Raw genomic sequence first — 18091 nt, forward strand, 5'->3', positions numbered from 1 at the left:
TTTTTAATATCACAGGGTTCCCCCCCCCCTCCTCCTCCAAACTTCCAGTTTCACCTCTCAAAACAAAAACAAAGAGCAGATTGTATTATACAAAAAATGCAAACCAATTTTCACACAGTGAATTTGTTTTACAAAGTCATAAAATGGCGTAATAATGGCTACATCCACATTGGAGTAAGATGGTTCTAAACATTCCTTAATGGAGTATAATCTAAAGTTTATATATAAAACCTTTCCTTGTTTGAAATCAAGACTGTACCTTAAGTTAAGATTTTTTTTTCTTTTTGTTTTTAAACAAGACGACTTGGAAGTAATCATAAAAAAGCCAGTACGTCCCCCTCCCCCCCCAAAAAAAAAGTTAGGAATAAAAAGAGGAAAAAAAATTATATAGACATAGCCATAACAGTGTTAAGGTTCAAAAAACACGAGTTAATTCAGCTTTTATCGTTTAAACGAGTGCTACAGGTCCGCTCAAAACAGACACGATCCGCATAGAGAAATGAATATCATCCATTAGGAACAGGCCTGCTCGCAAAGATCGCCACATTTACGCTGTGACACCTCTGCTCCAGGAAAGAAAGAAAAATAAATCGTCATGCACAAAACGTTTCTTATATAAACGAGTCTTATGCCACTTACGTTTTCAGTGGATGGACAATGGGCACGATTTTATCTGTAAAACGTACAAAGATTCCAAAGCGAGAGTTACGAGCTCAGTGAGATCACTGATTATTAAAATGTACACCAAAAAAGAAAAAAAAGGGGGGAAAATCTAAATTAAACCAATTTACTGAATAATCTTTAAATAATTATCACACACGTTCCCACGTAATACAAATAAAAGTAGTGTCCTAGCTGTGTGTCACTCATTGGAACATCGTAAGGGGAAGAAAAGGTAAATAAATAAAATAATTCCTCACACTTATGCGCTAACAGCACACGCAAGAGGATCCAGAACGCTTAGTTCGGTTTTGGTTCAGCGAAGAGTTCACCGCGGTAGAAAACACTGGCTTCCTTCCGCACACAGGAGTTTTAGTTATAATTATAATAATATTTATTTTTTTAAAGATTGTGTTTGTTCAGTCAGGCAACAAATCAAAACAAAAGACGACGCCATGTGACGTACGATTATTCTTGAACGTTTCTTTTATGCTAAACCTTACGAGACTTCTGTTGATCGTCCACCTTGCCTCCGCACGGTCCTTCGCCGAGGAAAGGACTACATCGATATGGGAGACACCTGAAAATCTCTGCTTTTCTGCTTTCTCGGCATTGGTCGAAAAGGCAAAAAAAAAAACCCCAGAAGAATGGGATAGGACGTCAGACGTGAAAGACGATGTGTCTCAAAGTTAAATTTGTCCTGCTAAAATTTCCCGTTAGCGATGCTGGCACCCGTCTGGATGTAGAACACGCGAGCGATTCTTCAGCCGCGCTAAAGTTTACGATTGCTTGAACAGCGCGAGGGGACCGTAATCCACTCCGAGGACAAACGACAATTAACATCGTTTAAAAATAAAAATAAAAAAAAAACCCAAACGTACAAAAAAAACAAAAAAACAAACCCCAAACGTTTATATAATGCAGAGTTGCGACTGTTACATCAAATAAGGTCGCGTTTCTGTCTGGAAGCAAGCCGATTATTTGGATCCGAGCAATTTTATTATTTTACACGACTATTCGCAAGTAGATGCTTGTCTAGCACAAGAAACACACGAAAACCTTGCAATCCTCATTTCACGAAATGTCCGGCTACGTGGCTCGCGTCCAATCTTGACGATTGCTTGGAAAAGGCTGCATGCTCTTCGCGAGCAAAATCATAAGAAGAAAAAAAAGTTCATGACTATAAATCATTAATATAATTGTAAATCACGACAACTTAGAGCACAAAATAATCAAGACGAAAAAAAAAATTTACACGTTAAGAGGTTGCACCCAAAATTGGAGCTTAATTATCATAGTCGGTCTCAAGAGACTAGAACGAAACGTTTGCACGTGAAGAATGTCATCACTATAGGAAGACTTCAGAGCTTGTACACGTCTTGATCTGATAGTTTTCAGGGGCATCCTTGTCTTTTTGTCCGAATAGTCGGCGGAGTATCGTTATACATTCTGTTATGTTGTGTGTGAAAACACACAATCACTACATCGAAGCGAGGCAATGAGCTCGAGTAAACGTCGCTGCAGCAAATCGATTCGGAAACAAGCTGCCGGGGTTGTGAGGAGCGCGGTTTACAAGCCTAATCGGATTAAATTATTTATTTTAAAACGTGGATCTCGTGGTGATGCACGTTCGAGCACCGCTTCCCTCTTTCCTGTGCAGCAGCTAACCTGAACATGCGAACGTGACCAGAAAACCCACGTAAGCAACTTCACAGAAGTCAGGGAGGATCGACGGGAATTCGTGCACAAGGCTGCGACCCGCGTGACACGAGTGGCGGTGGGAGGCAATCAAAGTAACAATAATAAGTGGAACCACGGTGCTGCGACTCCGGCGAACACGAGGATCAAAAAGACGTTCTTCCTCGAATAAAAAAATTACACGCTCATAGAAAAAACATGGAAGAAAGTGCTTTTTTTTTTGTTTGTTTTTGTTAAGACATTTGCACGCATTCTATAAAACAGAATGCTCTAGACGCCCGGACAGTTCTTTAGCCAAAACCGTAAATTAAATGAAATCGTACGATTGATTCCGTTATCTCGAACCCTCGTGTTCGCCGAACACGCAAGCTCCGGCTTGTTTCATCCAAGCGATTCGCCACCGTGTCGGTTGCACCCTTGTTGGGGGGAAAGCCGCGGTAACGCTCTGTACGAAAACAGACCGATAAAACGGCTTTCCGTGCTACTTTTGTGTCTGGTCAGTCACGTCACGTTCGAGGCTGCGCGGATTTTGTGGCGTTTTCGAGATTATCGGTTGTAAAGATGCTACGGAGTCGGCTCGCTTTTGAAATTTTCCTTAGCCTCAGATTTGTCGCGTTAATTTAAAAAAAAAAAAACCCTCAGAGGAGAAAAGGAAAAAAACAATTACAGGATATTATCAGATGCCCTGGTTTCCAGGCGATGAGAAGTCGTTTGAAAAACAAAAACAAAAAGCTCATTCACAGAACAAAAAAAGGAAAACAAGATTCATAATCACGGCAGATACTGCTCATTTCTTTTTCGAAAATAAAACAAGTGTTTTGTGCATGCATGGAACAGCATGCAAGTGTGTGTGTGTGTGTGTGTGTGTGTGTGTGTGTGTGCGCGCTCACACAGAAGTGTGTGCGTGTCCCTCATCTCATATTGGCGCATTTCTCTTCAAATCAGTTAACGTGTTTTAACGCTTTTGAATGAAAAAGATGAAATCTCAAATAGTGTGTGTGTGTTTGGATGTGTGGTTACGGCCTCTCAAGAATGAACGACGCCGTTCTTTTGGAGCTCTGATCCGCTTCCCACTTGGTCTCCGGAGCAGAGGGTGAGCGAAGACGTCTTATTGGTCAGAGACAACACGGCTCCCCCGACACTGCTGGCGGGTGCCACGCTGCCTACCCCGTTCGAGACGTCGCTGGAAGAGCAAACGTATGCAACGTGTTACCGTAACCATAACGACGCTCTTACCAGTCCTAGCTAGTATTAATTGCAGCCATGATCAAATTGTCACAGATTCTGACTACCAGGACTTTTAATTATTACCCCTAGTCATAAATGAGAATTAATTCTAGTGTGTGTTAATGCTCACCCCAGTGCTAAAGAGAGCTCCTCCAGCTGGGCTTTGTGGTCAATCTGGCCGTTTTCAGTGGCCTTTAGTTTGTATTGGACTTCCTGTGCCGCCTGGTTCTCCTGCAACAAGAGCCAAGAATAAATCCTGTATATATTTGCTGCAGCGTTGGACAGCGACGGTTTTTTGTCTTGTAGACGTGGATTAGTAAATATATCATCCACGTACACGTGTACACTCGGACTCACCATAGCGATCTCACGCGTCCTCTTCCCGATTTCTCTCTCGACGTGGTGAAGCTCCAGGCTGAGCTGCTCGCTGGACACGGTGCCACCCCCCATGGGCCATTTAGCACCCGGAGGTTGAGTGTTCAGAGCGCTGGCCTCTCGCTGCAGCAGCACGGAGTTACTCGCGGCCTGCGCGCAGATTTGGGAACTTGAGAGCTGGTGAGGGAATGCATTATTTTCACTAGACAATTTATTTTTATTTAAAAAATAATAATAAATAATAATAAAAATAACCACCACAACCAAACAAAAACAAAACAAAACATCCAGATTATTATCTGTCTCACTGTGGTGGACAGGTATCCGATAATGATCCACTTTTCAGCCTATAATGTTATAACTTTGACACCTCACCTTAATTTTTTTTAATTTCTTGCCTAGAAGGGGCGGGGGGGGAATACAACAACCAGTCTGCTTTAATATGTCTAAAACTTATTATTGCTTGCAATTTCCTCACACTCGGCTTAAGTTGTTGGAGAGAGAGAGAGAGAAACGGACATGAGCCTCATCGACTCAGACTGCGATCAGATATCGATGGCTGTCGGAATGTCCGTTACACTCCCCCACTTGTGATTTTGGTAAACATGGGAAATATCTCTCAGATCTAGTTTTTAAAAGTCTGACATGCACAAAGAAGCACTATAAACAAAATATGTACTAAAGACACAAAAGCGACTCCTTTAGGCGGACGGAAATCAAAAGCGACTCCTTTAGGCGGACGGAAATCAATAAAGTTAAGCCAGGCGTTGTTCTTAGAGCTGTTCTGCGTGCGTCACCTCCATGCTGCGGATCTGCGTCTGCTGACTGATCTGCTGGTTGACCTGCTGGAGCTCCATCTTTAGCTGCTCTCTTTCAGGGGTGGACATGGACACAGCCGGCAGCCTGGAGGACATCGGACACACTGATGAAATGACTACGTAATGAAACACTATGTCGTCGTTATCATTGCTGGTTGAGGTCACATACCGCTCGCTGAAGTGGCCGGGAGGATAAGACACACTGCTCCAACCGCCACCATGGTTTCCGTACGAGTAGTCGGCTATGAAAGAGAGTTTTTATCTTAACTGAAATAAATCAGCAGTTGAACAGCCGTTTTTTTGAGAAAACAAAAGTTTAAATCATGTCAGATGAACCTACCTGCTGTAGTGACATGTTTGGAGCCGGAGGCCTGCGAGGACGCCATGGCCTGCACGGGGCCCGTGGTCTGGTAACCTGTCTTTGACGTGCGGGAAATAGCACCAAACGGCGACACCGTGGGCAGAGGGCCGAACGGAATGATGGGATCGTCGTCTTTGGCTTCTGCCGAGCGCCGCTGACCGTCTAGAGGCGGCTCCCTTAGACCTTTCCCCTCCGTGTTCTGTAAAAAGAATGAAAACAACTGAACAATTTCGGTCCTAGAAACCGATTATCGAGCATAGACGACGACGACGACGTACCATCATTTCCACCGCTCCGGCGCTCACGCCGTCTTTCGGTTTGGGATCTTTGGAGCCAATGTATGAGCCGATGGTGTCGCACGACCACGGGGAGTACTGCCCGGCGTAGTCAGGTTCTCGGGTGCCGAAAGCCTTGGAGCCATCCTCTATGTACTGAAAGACGCGAACCGAGTCGTCAGTTTAAGATTTAAAACCAATTCAAAACCACTAGAGTTAGATATCTTATCTTGGTACACACTACATCCCAGAAAATATACTGTGACATAATTTATTACAGTATTGATATTATATGATGTTGCCCATCCCTACTGAGTACCAAAAAATTATATAAATAATTTTTAATGGTAAGAATTAAAACAGGACATGCCTGTGCCTCCTGAGGGTAGTCGTTGGGGAAGGTGTGAGAGGGCAGAGTCGGGGAGGCGGCGAATGGTGGAGGAGAAATTACTTTTCTTTCCTCCAGCTGGTTCAGCAGCTCCTTACGCCTGCGGTGCAGGTAGTCCAGGCTGGGCTGGGAGCGGCCATACGGGTCCTACGGCGGACATGTTCAAGTATTAACTCGGAAGTTTACAAATGTTCGCCGTCTGTAATTAAAAACAAACTCACCCTGATATGGGAGCGGATTTGGCCAGGATGTGGTGCAGGGGGGTGGTAGTACCCCTCTGTAGGATATCGCTCTCGGGATGCTACCTCAGCATGGTAGAGGGGAGAGGGTGCCCCTGGAGTGGGTGGTGCATCTAAGGAGACAGGGCTCATGCGCACCAGCTCGTCTCGGGGCGGGCCGAAGGGCTGAGGGGGTGGTGGCGGGGGTGGCGCTACGTACGGGCCATGTCGGCGGGTGTCGTAGTGAGAGGGGGGCGGGTATGGATGGGTGCTGACGCCTGAGAAAGGTGGGCCAGAGTGGTGTGGAGGTGGATACTGGCGGTCGGGGCCATAAGCAGAGTACGGGTCCTGGTATGGGGCATCGCCCGAGGACAGAGGGTTACGGATGTAGCGGGGTGGCACATACTGAGTCGGCTGGTAGGGGTACGGGGTACCTGAAAGAAAGAAATGAAAGCATACTTTGGGAACACATGCACTGTTGGTCAGTCATCATTTAATATGCGTCAAAATACTATAAGACTACGTTTAGTTGTGTGAACTTTACAGTAAATCGTCACGTTAATTAATTCATACTTGTAAATCGGGAAGCATTGAGACTCACCAGCAGGGTACTGGGCGTCGTACTGCGCTCCTGACGGTGCTCTGGCCTCAGGATAAAAAAGCTCGGGCTGTTGTGGGTAGAGCGGCGGAGCGCCGCGGGGCACACCGGGAATCTGCTTGGGCATGGTCAGGTGCTCGGCCCTTGGGTGAGCAACTGCGTGCGGGGGCAGGGGCAGGCCAGACTTATCCAAACTGCAAAAGGTTTAAAACAAGGCACGAGTCAACCAAAACTGAGCAGACAAAAGAAAAAAAATAAAATAATAGAAGCTTATAATGAAGTTTTTTTTTTTCCAGCTGACCTTATATAATGCATTTTAAAATTAAAACAAATCGTTCTGACCTCAATAGAGCACGAAAAGGTTAATATTTTAGACATATGCTACTCTGTAACATGGATCACGTTTACGTAAGTAGAGATTACTTAAAGTCGTACGAATCAGGGGGAGATCCAGGAGTGCTCAGGCTGTCCATTTTGGGTTTGCGCATGAGGTCATATGGCGAAGGTTCGTGTCCACGTGCTAAAAGCTGCGGCGCTGGTGGTGGACATGACGCCACGATGCCGTTGGTAAGGGGTGAGGGTTTATGGGTCACGACATCAAGAGGAACACCTTCGTCAGGCAGCAGGGAGGGACCACAGGGAAGTCTCGGAGCCAGGCGTTTGTTCATCTTACGGTATCTGAGAACATGAAATGGACATTATAATTCTGCAAGTTAACAAAAAAAAGCAAGAGATAAATCACAAAAGTAAAAGAATTAGCATTCTATTTATTTATTTTCATCAACATTTCCAAGCATAAAATATTTATGAATAATATCTTTATGATATTTAAGTGTTCAAACTTGCTTATGAGCAAATTCAGAATTCACATAAAAGTAGGAGGCTGAAAAGGTTCCTAGTCACTAATTCCTTTTGGCGAATAAATCAAAAGTGATTCCTTTAAGCGAACAAATCAAATCAAAAGTGATTCCTTTAAGCAAACAAAATCAAAAGTGACTCCTTCAAGCGAACAAAATCAAAAGTGACCCCTTTAAGCAAACAAATCAAAAGTGACTCCTTTAAATAGAATGATCAAGTGATTCCTTTAATAGAACAAATCAAAGTTAATGGGACATAACAGCATTTAGCAAAGATACATTCCTTTATGGGGTGAAAAAAGCTCATGTTTTGTAGCAAAAACAGTCATTTGTGTAACATTTGGACAGATACTGACTTCTCAAGCTCTTCCTGCGAGTGGGCGAAGGTACAGCTGGCACCTCGGGGGCAGCCCCCTTTCTGCTTCATGTCACGGCACATGTAGGTTTTGTACTTGCTGTGTTGTGGCGGCTGCTGCTGCTCCGTGCCCTTCTTACTGTGGTTCTGGATGAAGTCCACCAGGCCGTGCACCACCGTCTTCACTGCTACCAGGCCCTTCTCCAGCTGCTCCCATGTTGGAGGGGGCGCATCTGAGCACAAAGGACAGCAAAAGGGTTCAGGAAATTCCCCATCATCCGCATATTATGTGCTACGTGAATACTGAACAGGACAGCACATTAGCGTGCCCAAACCTACTCTGGGGATGGAAGGGTAATTTTTTTTTTTTTTTTGCACCGATGCCAGACAAATAGGCAACGGGGTGTGACCTACAGAGTAATCCAAAGAAAACAAATCCGTCCAAACATCAACGGAGTCATCAACATCTTCCTTTTCCTGTTTGCGCTTTTTAAGAAGTGGAATAAGAGGTCACAGCTAAATATTATTCTCAGAATTCAACACGGTTACATTTTTTCCTCCTAACCGACTCGCTCTGCAGTCATCATCCCGGCACACATCTCGACTCTCAGTCATGCTGCGTGACTCGTACGTTTTCACGTCGAAACATGCCATTCCCTCGGGAGTGTTGTTTGTTTATGATCCAGCTCCTGACAGGAAAATCTAGCTTCGAGTTTCGACAAATGTAGTGTTTGCCCAGCTGTTAAAAATAGCAAGCGCTAGGGAGATCGATTCCGATAAATGTGGAGAAAACTCTTTCCTTAAAGGAAAGAAGACTTTGAGAAACTTAGTGTGTATCTGCATGTATAAATTTTTAAAAGAGGATGAAATACACGCTGGTTATAGAAACTTCAGGAATATTTATTAAAGACACAGTATCTCACAAAAGTGAGTACACATCTCACATTTTTGTAAATATTTGATTATATCTTTTCATGTGACAACACAGAAGAAATGACACTTTGCTACAGTGTAAAGTAGTGAGTGTACAACTTGTGTAACAGTGTAAATTTGCTGTCCCCTCAAAATAACTCAACACACAGCCATTAATGTCTAAACCGCTGGCAACAAAAGTGAGTACACCCCTAAGTGAAAATGTCCAAATTGGGCCCAAAGTGTCAATATTTTGTGTGGCCACCATTATTTTCCAGCACTGCCTTAACCCTCTTGGGCATGGAGTTCACCAGAGCTTCACAGGTTGCCACTGGAGTCCTCTTCCACTCCTCCATGACGACATCACGGAGCTGGTGGATGTTAGAGACCTTATGCTCCTCCACCTTCCGTTTGAGGATGCCCCACAGATGCTCAATAGGGTTTAGGTCTGGAGACATGTTTGGCCAGTCCATCACCTTCACCCTCAGCTTCTTTAGCAAGGCAGTGGTCGTCTTGGAGGTGTGTTTGGGGTCGTTATCATGCTGGAATACTGCATACTGATCATGCTCTGCTTCAGTATGTCACAGTACATGTTGGCATTCATGGTTCCCTCAATGAACTGTAGCTCCCCAGTGCCAGCAGCACTCATGCAGCCCCAGACCATGACACTCCCACCACCATGCTTGACTGTAGGCAAGACACACTTGTCTTTGTACTCCTCACCTGGTTGCCGCCACGCGCTTGACACCATCTGAACCAAATAAGTTTATCTTGGTCTCATCAGACCACAGGACATGGTTCCAGTAATCCATGTCCTTAGTCTGCTTGTCTTCAGCAAACTGTTTGCGGGCTTTCTTGTGCATCATCTTTAGAAGAGGCTTCCTTCTGGGACGACAGCCATGCAGACCATTTTGAAGCAGTGTGCAGTGTATGGTCTGAGCACTGACAGGCTGACCCCCCACCCCTTCAACCTCTGCAGCAGCACTCATACGTCTATTTCCCAAAGACAACCTCTGGATATGACGCTTAGCACGTGCACTCAACTTCTTTGGTCGACCATGGCGAGGCCTGTTCTGAATGGAATCTGTCCTGTTAAACCGCTGTATGGTCTTGGCCACCGTGCTGCAGCTCAGTGTCAGGGTCTTGGCAATCTTCTTATAGCCTAGGCCATCTTTATGTAGAGCAATAATATTTTTTTCAGATCCTCAGAGAGGTCTTTGCCATGAGGTGCCATGTTGAACTTCCATTGACCAGTATGAGGGAGTGTGAGAGTGAAGACACCAAATTTAACACACCTGCTCCCCATTCACACCTGAGACCTTGTAACACTAACAAGTCACATGACACCGGGGAGGGAAAATGGCTAATTGGGTACAATTTGGACATTTTCACTTAGGGGTGTACTCACTTTTGTTGCCAGTGGTTTAGACATTAATGGCTGTGTGTTGAGTTATTTTGAGGGGACAGCAAATTTACACTGTTACACAAGCTGTACACTCACTACTTTACATTTGTCATTTCTTCAGTGTCGTCACATGAAAAGATATAATCAAATATTTACAAAAATGTGAGGGGTGTACTCACTTTTGTGAGATACTGTATATACTCCACACCTGTGCCACATCTGGGTCTATAGATACCAACAGTGTAGAACTTTCTAACAGTTGGTGTTACCTGAACATTAACGCGTTTACCTGGACTGGGGTCGATGTTGGCCAGCAGCTCTAAATGAGGTCTGAGCCGGTTCAGGTTGGCAGGATCGCCCGTCCTCTGTAGTGCTATCGTCAGCTCCTGCACGCTCTGCGCGAACGACGCAGGAGTCTGCAACTGCGGTGTGAAAAAAGCGGACGCGAGAAATTGGAGATAAAAAGGTAATGCACAGCCTTTCAACGACACATGCCAACAACAACTGGATTAGAAAGGATATAAAACCTTGTCGATGATGGACTGCATGTGGGACTTGTGCGACTGGTCCCCGTAGAGCAGAGAGGACCACTGGTCCGGGGCGATGCGCAGTCCTCCCTCCATGGCGATCTGGACAATCTGAGAGTCGTGCTCCCTCCGCAGAGCCTCGTACGTTCGAAACTCCTCTTTCAGCTGCATCAGCGACGAGTCCTCGTCTCTCTTGGTCACCTGTGTTACCAAGAGATGTATGGACTATATGCCTTAAAGCGATTTCATATAAGCGATACACCAAAAGGAAGCGCATTCTGACTAGAATAAAGCGAAAACATTTACAATGTTTGTGTTACGATATATTTGTGTTGTTCTAATATTTAGTACTCACTTTAAAGCAAGACGCGCGGTAAAGCAGCTGAACCACATGTCCGATGCTGGTTTTGGAGGCCTGCGGAAATCTGGGCTCCAGACGCTGCACCACGAACAGCACCAGCACCTTCCTGGACAGAGCAGATCCGTCCTCCAGCGCCAGCAGCACCAGCTTCAAGGCCTCCTCCTGCATGGCTGTGGAATTGTCACGTGACCGGTATGTCAGAATACATGTCAGGACACATTAAAACAAAACAAAAAAAAAAAAAGATGAAGATAAATGGTTTACCTGGTCCTAGAAACTGGCAGCCCCTGGCGCGGACAGCGGCCCACAGGTTGGAGGAGAGCTGCTGGGGGTTTTGGTGCTGCAGGATGAGCTCGGTGACAGTGCGCTCTCCCAGCGAGCGTGCGGCACGCATGGCACGCACCCGGCCCTCTTCCTCCACCAGCTGGCAGTGCACCAGGGTCACCAGCTTCCTCTGCATGGGTCTGCTGAGCATGCTCTGTGCTGCGTTACTCAACCCCATACCTAAATAAATAAATAAATAAATAAATAAATAAATAAATAAGCTCAGGATGAGTGGCTTGGCTGGTGCAACATACGCAAACACATTTATGCTCTGTAAGACTGAAAGTACATACTGTGAAATCAAAAGGTGTGTGTGTGTGTTTTTTTTTTTTTAACCTCTTGCGCTGCTGAGAGGTTTGAGGTAGAGGGCGAGCTCCTCCACGCACTGCCGCGCCTCATCGTAATGCTCAGTGTCTTCCGGACTACTAATGAGTGCCACAGGCTGCAGTTTGGGCACCTGAGGAAAAAATAAATAATAAATTAAAAGAACCCAACTGGAGAATTTTCGTTTTTCCGGCTCCTACACCCCCCTGCCGGGACTTGTTAAGAGCTTTGAAAGGAAATTACTACGACTACCATTACTGGTACTAATACTACTACTAACGATAATAACACTTTAATATATCTGTAAGGAATTAGCTATATTCACTAGCAATATATACACAGGTTTTCTAACAAAAAAACAAAACAAAAACAATTCAGTGATACCGAATGATGATGTTTACTAAAATAACTTTTTAAAGATAGATAACAATACCCGAGATATCTCAAGCAATTGTACTGCGACATATATATATTATCTATATTGTGATAAATGATCATACCATATCACCTGGTCCTAGTTACAGATATTGATACCGTATATAGGCGTGTATATATTATATACATGTGCGCATTTGATTTTGTTATTTTTTTAAATATCTGATGGAATTATTGGACGAATCTGTTTCTTTTGGCCTGACACCAACAACCATTATCTTTAGACATTGATACGACTACAATATTATCGCCTGCCGTTATTTAGAGAAAGAATGCAGACGCAACGCGCAGACTAACAGGACTCAGACCTGTGCCCCGACGAGCTGCAGCAGGGCCGAGTTGACGGGCAGCTGCTCGATGTCGGTGTTGATGGCCGTCTGGTCGAAGGGGCAGGCCTTGCGGTGCAGCTTGTTCAGGCACATCTTGCAGACAGTGTGGCCACAGCCGAGGCTTATGGGCCGCCGCACCGTCTCCTCGAACGTCTGCGTGCAGATGGGACACAGCAGGAACTCGGTCCATTGCGGCGCTTGGACGGGCATTGTCACCGGAATGGTCTACATGTACGAGCCAAGGCTCTGGCGCGTGCGTCTCATGAAACAAAACAACAACAAAGCAGAAGATTCCACTGGAATCAGAAGGAGTTCGTCAACAACAACCACAATGACGGCAGCAACGTCCTCACGTCCTGGCGTCTCATCACACAGTGCAGGACCTGAAACCTGCAAACAAAAACAAACACAGGATTAAAAAAGGACTCATTTTATTTCACTCTTAATATTGGACAGATTAAACAAAATGGTGCAAAAGGAACAAACAAGGCATAGAAATGCATCCAAAACAAAACTATAACATCATAGCTACATTATGACATGTATTTATAATTAAAAAACAAGTTAATTCTGTTGTTTTGAAGGCTGTAGCTGTTAGTAATGCTAGTCAGCTACTAAGTTATCGAGTTTGGCTGGTGCGTTTGCTAAATCATCTGTCAGTGCCACTGCTTGTTAGTTAACAACAGCATATACATACATATTTATATAAATAATTAACTTTAAAAAAAAAAACACAACCCTTCACCGCTTTTTAAAGCCTTTCTTTAACCAACGACGTTTAAAAGGTCAAATTATAACCACGGTATTTATCCAAATAAATAAATTATCGACGTTATTGACACAGCTGGCAAGCAACTAAACAAGCTAGCTTGCAAGCCTTCTAGCATTGTTTGCTGTGTTTTTAAACACTAGCTGGATTAGCTTCAGAGCTAGTTTGGACGATTTTACTCAAATTCTAACCAAAAGCTTCACGTCTGTGGTTGGAAAAAATGACACGCCGTTAAATTATGCACTGGATCAAAACAAACAAACAAACAAACAAACAAACAAAAACCGCTGAGGTAAAGTGAATACCATCGAGCTAGCTAGCTAAATTTAGCATGATAGGCTATTATGTAAGGGGGGGGGGGTTATTACGAAATAACACTAAAACCGTGTTGTTTATAAACGTGACAGTCACAATTTTATCAAATGCTTAATGCAAATGTGTGATTTATTTATTTTTTGCTAAAGCAGAGGACGCAAGAAAGTGTTAGCTAAGCTACACACAACCTGCAGGCAGAGCAAGCTTCAAATAACACAATAATACAAGCAAGTGTAGTTTAGTAATTTATTTAAACGAACCCAATTCTTCACCGAGTTTATCCTTTAATCTGCGTCAAAGCGAATTAAAAAAAACATGCAGCTGAGAAATCTAGTTATTGCGTTCAACGCTTGCAAAGCAAACTGCGGCTGTGTCCCGAACCGCGCGCTGTTTGGTAAAGTAGTGCACTCACGAGGGTGCGCAAGCTGTTATTTCACACCCTACGCAAGTAGTCAGCACGGGTCAATTTGGAATCGAGCCCGTAAGAGATGCTATCGCAAGTTAGCAAATCGCCGGTCCACACCCAAATACAGACATACTGGAACGCAAAGGGGAGAAAAAACATTGCGATGGTTTACAAGTTTAAAAAAAATCTAATAAAAATGCACACTTACTCATGCTTCATGAGTCCGGACGCCTTCATCTTCTCTTTAATAAAAAACATTGGCTTATTCTGTTGGTCGCCATATCGACCGTGTGTGTAGCAATCACCGAAGTTCTTCAAGAGTTCCTCTCTTTTACACACACACTCTTGAAAAGGAGGCGCCGCTGTAGCGTCTGCTGGTCGTGCCTAGTACTGCACTCTACAGTTTTACGGCTAGTACGAAAAATCACACTACCTTTTTTTTCGTTAGTTGACGCTATGTAGAACAGAACGATTTAAAAAAAAAGTAAGCCATGGCCTTAGCAAAAGCTTATTAAAGTCCCCATGATATCAAAATTGACGTTTTGTGGCTTTTAGTATGAATATGTTCACCTTACAGTTATCTATAAGCTAGTGCGCTCGCTCCAAAACGATGACAAAAATTCGCATTTAGAAGATATACGTGTTCACATCTATTACTGATACGGATCAACCGTTTTAATGATGTCATTCTGCAGTTTTTATCACCAGATTTTCTGTCCAATCGAACACTCTCTAAAAACTGAAGGGTCCCGCCTCCAACACCTGTAAGGTTCCTTACCTCCTGTGAGGTAAACTGAACGCTTTATATCAGCGATTTAAAAAGGCGGAGGAGCCACTCGATATGTCCCGGCCTGACCTCCTGTTTCAGTGGAAATTCGCATCAACACAACTTCCGATTCTTTGTAACTCGTTCGTGTTTGGACACACTTCCTGTCTGTCGTTTTATAGACATACTTATATGTCTGTCCCAATTCCCCTACTAATGGTATGTACGCCGTTTTGAGCGTGTAGCAAAAGAGTACGCAAGTACTGGGACATGCTAACACGTCATGTGACGGAAGAGAATGGCTTTTCTTCCTTCATTATTCCTTACATGGTTTACAGTTTCATTTACCGTTTATATTGAGCGCTTAATGTTTCAGTTCTTTACACTGAAATACCGAAGACAACTATAATCTAAGGGCCACTTAAGATACTTGGGGCGGAGCGTCGTGAACATGGGCGGGAATCATTACAAGGTTCTAATTTGTATAATGGTCGTTCACCATGATCATATCACTACCTCTACTGTAGTAATGGTTTTGAGCTATTACAGGAGTGGAATTTTATGTGGCGTAATGCAAAGAGTGAAACGTCTCAGAGCGGTTAAACTAAATACAAGCACTCTTGGAACGCCGCTCGACCAATCAAATTATACATCCATCCATCCATCCATTTTCTATACCACTTATCCTTCAGGGTCACCAGGAACCTGGAGCCTATCCCAGGGAGCATTGGGCACAAGGCGGGGTATGCCCTGGACAGGGTGCCAATCCATCGCAGGGCACATTCACACTTGCATACACATTCACACACCCATTCATACACTACGGACACTTTGGACATACCAGTCAGCCTACCATGCATGTTTTTGGACAGGGGGAGGAAACCGGAGTACCCGGAGGAAACCCCAGCAGTATGGGGAGAACATGAAAAGTCCACACACACAGGGTAGAAGGAGTCTCCAGTGTGAGTGGAGTTTGTGCTTCTCCATATTTATTTATTTATTTATTTATTTATTTTTGCTCGAATATCCACTGCAGTAGCTATAATTGTGTTTTTTATGGCGTGGCTTTTATTTTTATTTCATCTACAGAACATTTATTGGAGCTTGACTTAAGTTCCCAGGTCACACGGACTCACACTCTGAGCATCCTCCAAAAGGCCTCTAAATTAATACCTACTGTTAGATTTAAACAAAATCATGAGTGGGACGCACCAACTTATGCAATAAATCCTGCAGTCGCTGTCCAAGGCATTAAAGCAGGCTTTTATTTCCCATTTTGTTCTAATCCGTCCGATTTCTGCAGGGATTAGCAGACCAATCATGAATATTGAGCGAGAGTTGACATGTTTGAAGATAAGGAGGGGTTTATTATGCCAGTACAGGTGGATGTGGCTAGGATTGAGACATGTATCGGATCTGTTTAGGAGTCATATATGCACGTAGGATATATGTGCAGAGAGGCAGGATGAAATGACGCTTTAACTCCATAAACTATGGTGGAGGAGCTGCAAATGCAAATCGGCAAATGCACAACGGTAAATAATTCTGTTCTGATGTTGCTATGATATAGGTGTGTACTATTTATAGCTATGTGATAACAGGAACTAATTTGTTTTCGTTCATATAAATAACACGGAATAAAGAATATGCTGAAATTTTTCACCTATTCAAGCTCATCCATGGTTCTGATGTGATTTAGAGTGCTTGTGAAATCTCTAAAGTAACTCCTGCTGCAAGGTTCCATATCTAGTAATATGAAACCATTCTTATTTTGTAGCACATTATAGAATGTAGTGTGTGAAAAAAAGGACTCTCTGAAAAGGCTCAGCTAAAGTTTTCTTACTTTTTTGCTTTGTAGGGTCTGCCACTGCTAATGAAAGAAGCCGAAGGAAAAGAAGAGCTCCCTGATCAAGCACTACAAAGCAGTGACATGGAGGCGAATGCTCAACGAAAAAATGCTGGCTCGCAGATGTTGCATCACATGATTCAATCTGCTCCTGGTTCTGATGGCTCCTGTAGTTCTCCCACAGGCTCAGCTGTATCTGCCTTACAGTCAAAATTCAAGGAAATATCGCAGAGGCAGTCTAAAGGGAAAGAGACATATGATGTTCCGCTTGAAGTTCCGTCAGAAGCTTTGCAGAAGAAATCAGATAAGGAACAATCATCTTTGAGTATCCCAGAAGTTAAGATATTCAAGTCGAACAGAAGAGCAGATGAGGTTTCTGATGTTCAAAAGCTCACAACTTCAAGCTACCTAGAGGAAAATAAATGGGAAAAGGAAGGAGACTGTATTCCCCGTCTTGACTGTGGCCTTAGAGAAGGATCCAGGATGGAGAATTTCACAGCAAGTGGAGATGGTGGCACACTTCTGTCAAAGCCAATTTCTTCTCCAAGGTGCTGGACACAGCCAAAAGGTTTTTCGAGAGTGGCCGGAACAGAAACCCTGGTTTCAAACAGAGAGGTCAATTTTTTACCAATAACCATGAAGAACATGGTAAATACCAGGGAGGAGGAGCAGAAGCTTAGAATAGGAGGTATTGTGGGTCACAAAGACTCGCACGGATCGGACAGTTTGGAGAGCACTTTCCAAAGATGTTTCCAAAAGGAACAAAGTCCACCAGATCAACCCGGGAAAGAAGATATTTCAGAGATAGAGAAAGCCCAAACTACCAAGACCACTTCAGCCATGCTTGCACAAGGACAGTATCAGCCTCCATTGATAAACAAAGGTGAGATCTTTTAGTTCTTTGTATATAGAACTTCTTGGTCAGTTGTATTGTTTTACACAACAATATCTCAGTAGTTTGTGGAGTCCTAAAGCCAGAACATGCTGCTGCAGGATTTACGATCTTTATGATCTGTGAGCAGATGGCTCCATTCCTTTATCAGATTACAGATGTTGGGGGCTGGGAGCAACAGGACTATGGATAATAACGTTTTAATACCGTGGGATGAAACCTGAGGCTGAAATCTGTCGTCCTGGTTCTCAGAAGCGTTGTGTAACTGCGGAAAGACAATGTCAGAGTTTGCAAGGTATTGTAACAGTACTATAATAGTAAAATAATAGTCCTGCACAAAACACACAGGTTTATCACAGCAGGATAATCAGGCAAGCTGTCCCAGGCTCAGACCAAGTGGTGGCCCAGAGGATCCACTGACGTGTAGAATAGACCTATTTGATTGTAATATAAACAGAGAAGCTAAAATTGTGCAGTCATGGAGCATGTGAGTTGAGGGAAGTCGGTTGTCAAATGTGGCTTGGAGAAACAGATACAATTAATTACTTTTATGACATCTAACTAGCATATAACACAGACTCACTCCTCACAAACTCATTCACACTCTTGTTCACACCTAGGAGAAAATTATGGGATTTTCCACTGCACGG

At 43.9% G+C, this 18091-nt stretch overlaps 1 protein-coding gene across 4 annotated transcripts; it reads right to left on the reverse strand.

Annotated features, from left to right (window-relative positions):
• Nucleotides 1-5: 5 nt before the first annotated feature.
• On the reverse strand, nt 6-14280 carry rc3h1b (ring finger and CCCH-type domains 1b). 4 transcript variants are annotated; one of them, XM_053628361.1, is made up of 19 exons: nt 14146-14280; nt 12427-12837; nt 11696-11816; nt 11300-11539; nt 11030-11205; nt 10675-10875; nt 10437-10569; nt 7832-8063; nt 7042-7296; nt 6622-6812; nt 6024-6454; nt 5785-5949; nt 5418-5570; nt 5119-5338; nt 4948-5020; nt 4758-4863; nt 3943-4110; nt 3716-3816; nt 6-3541 (listed from the first exon to the last, which is right to left on the reverse strand). In XM_053628361.1, exons 2-19 carry the CDS (start codon nt 12655-12657, stop codon nt 3385-3387), a joined length of 3354 nt encoding a protein of 1117 aa, XP_053484336.1. In that variant the 5' UTR covers nt 12658-12837; nt 14146-14280; the 3' UTR covers nt 6-3384. The 4 variants fall into 4 exon arrangements, with proteins under 4 accessions (XP_053484336.1, XP_053484337.1, XP_053484334.1 ...); XM_053628362.1 differs by having other exon boundaries at nt 7-3541; nt 7054-7296; XM_053628359.1 differs by having other exon boundaries at nt 7-3541; nt 3943-4137.
• Between the last annotated feature and the right edge of the window lie 3811 nt (nt 14281-18091).

This window comes from Ictalurus furcatus, chromosome 7 (genome assembly GCF_023375685.1).
Source record: "Ictalurus furcatus strain D&B chromosome 7, Billie_1.0, whole genome shotgun sequence".
Lineage (NCBI taxonomy): Eukaryota > Metazoa > Chordata > Actinopteri > Siluriformes > Ictaluridae > Ictalurus > Ictalurus furcatus.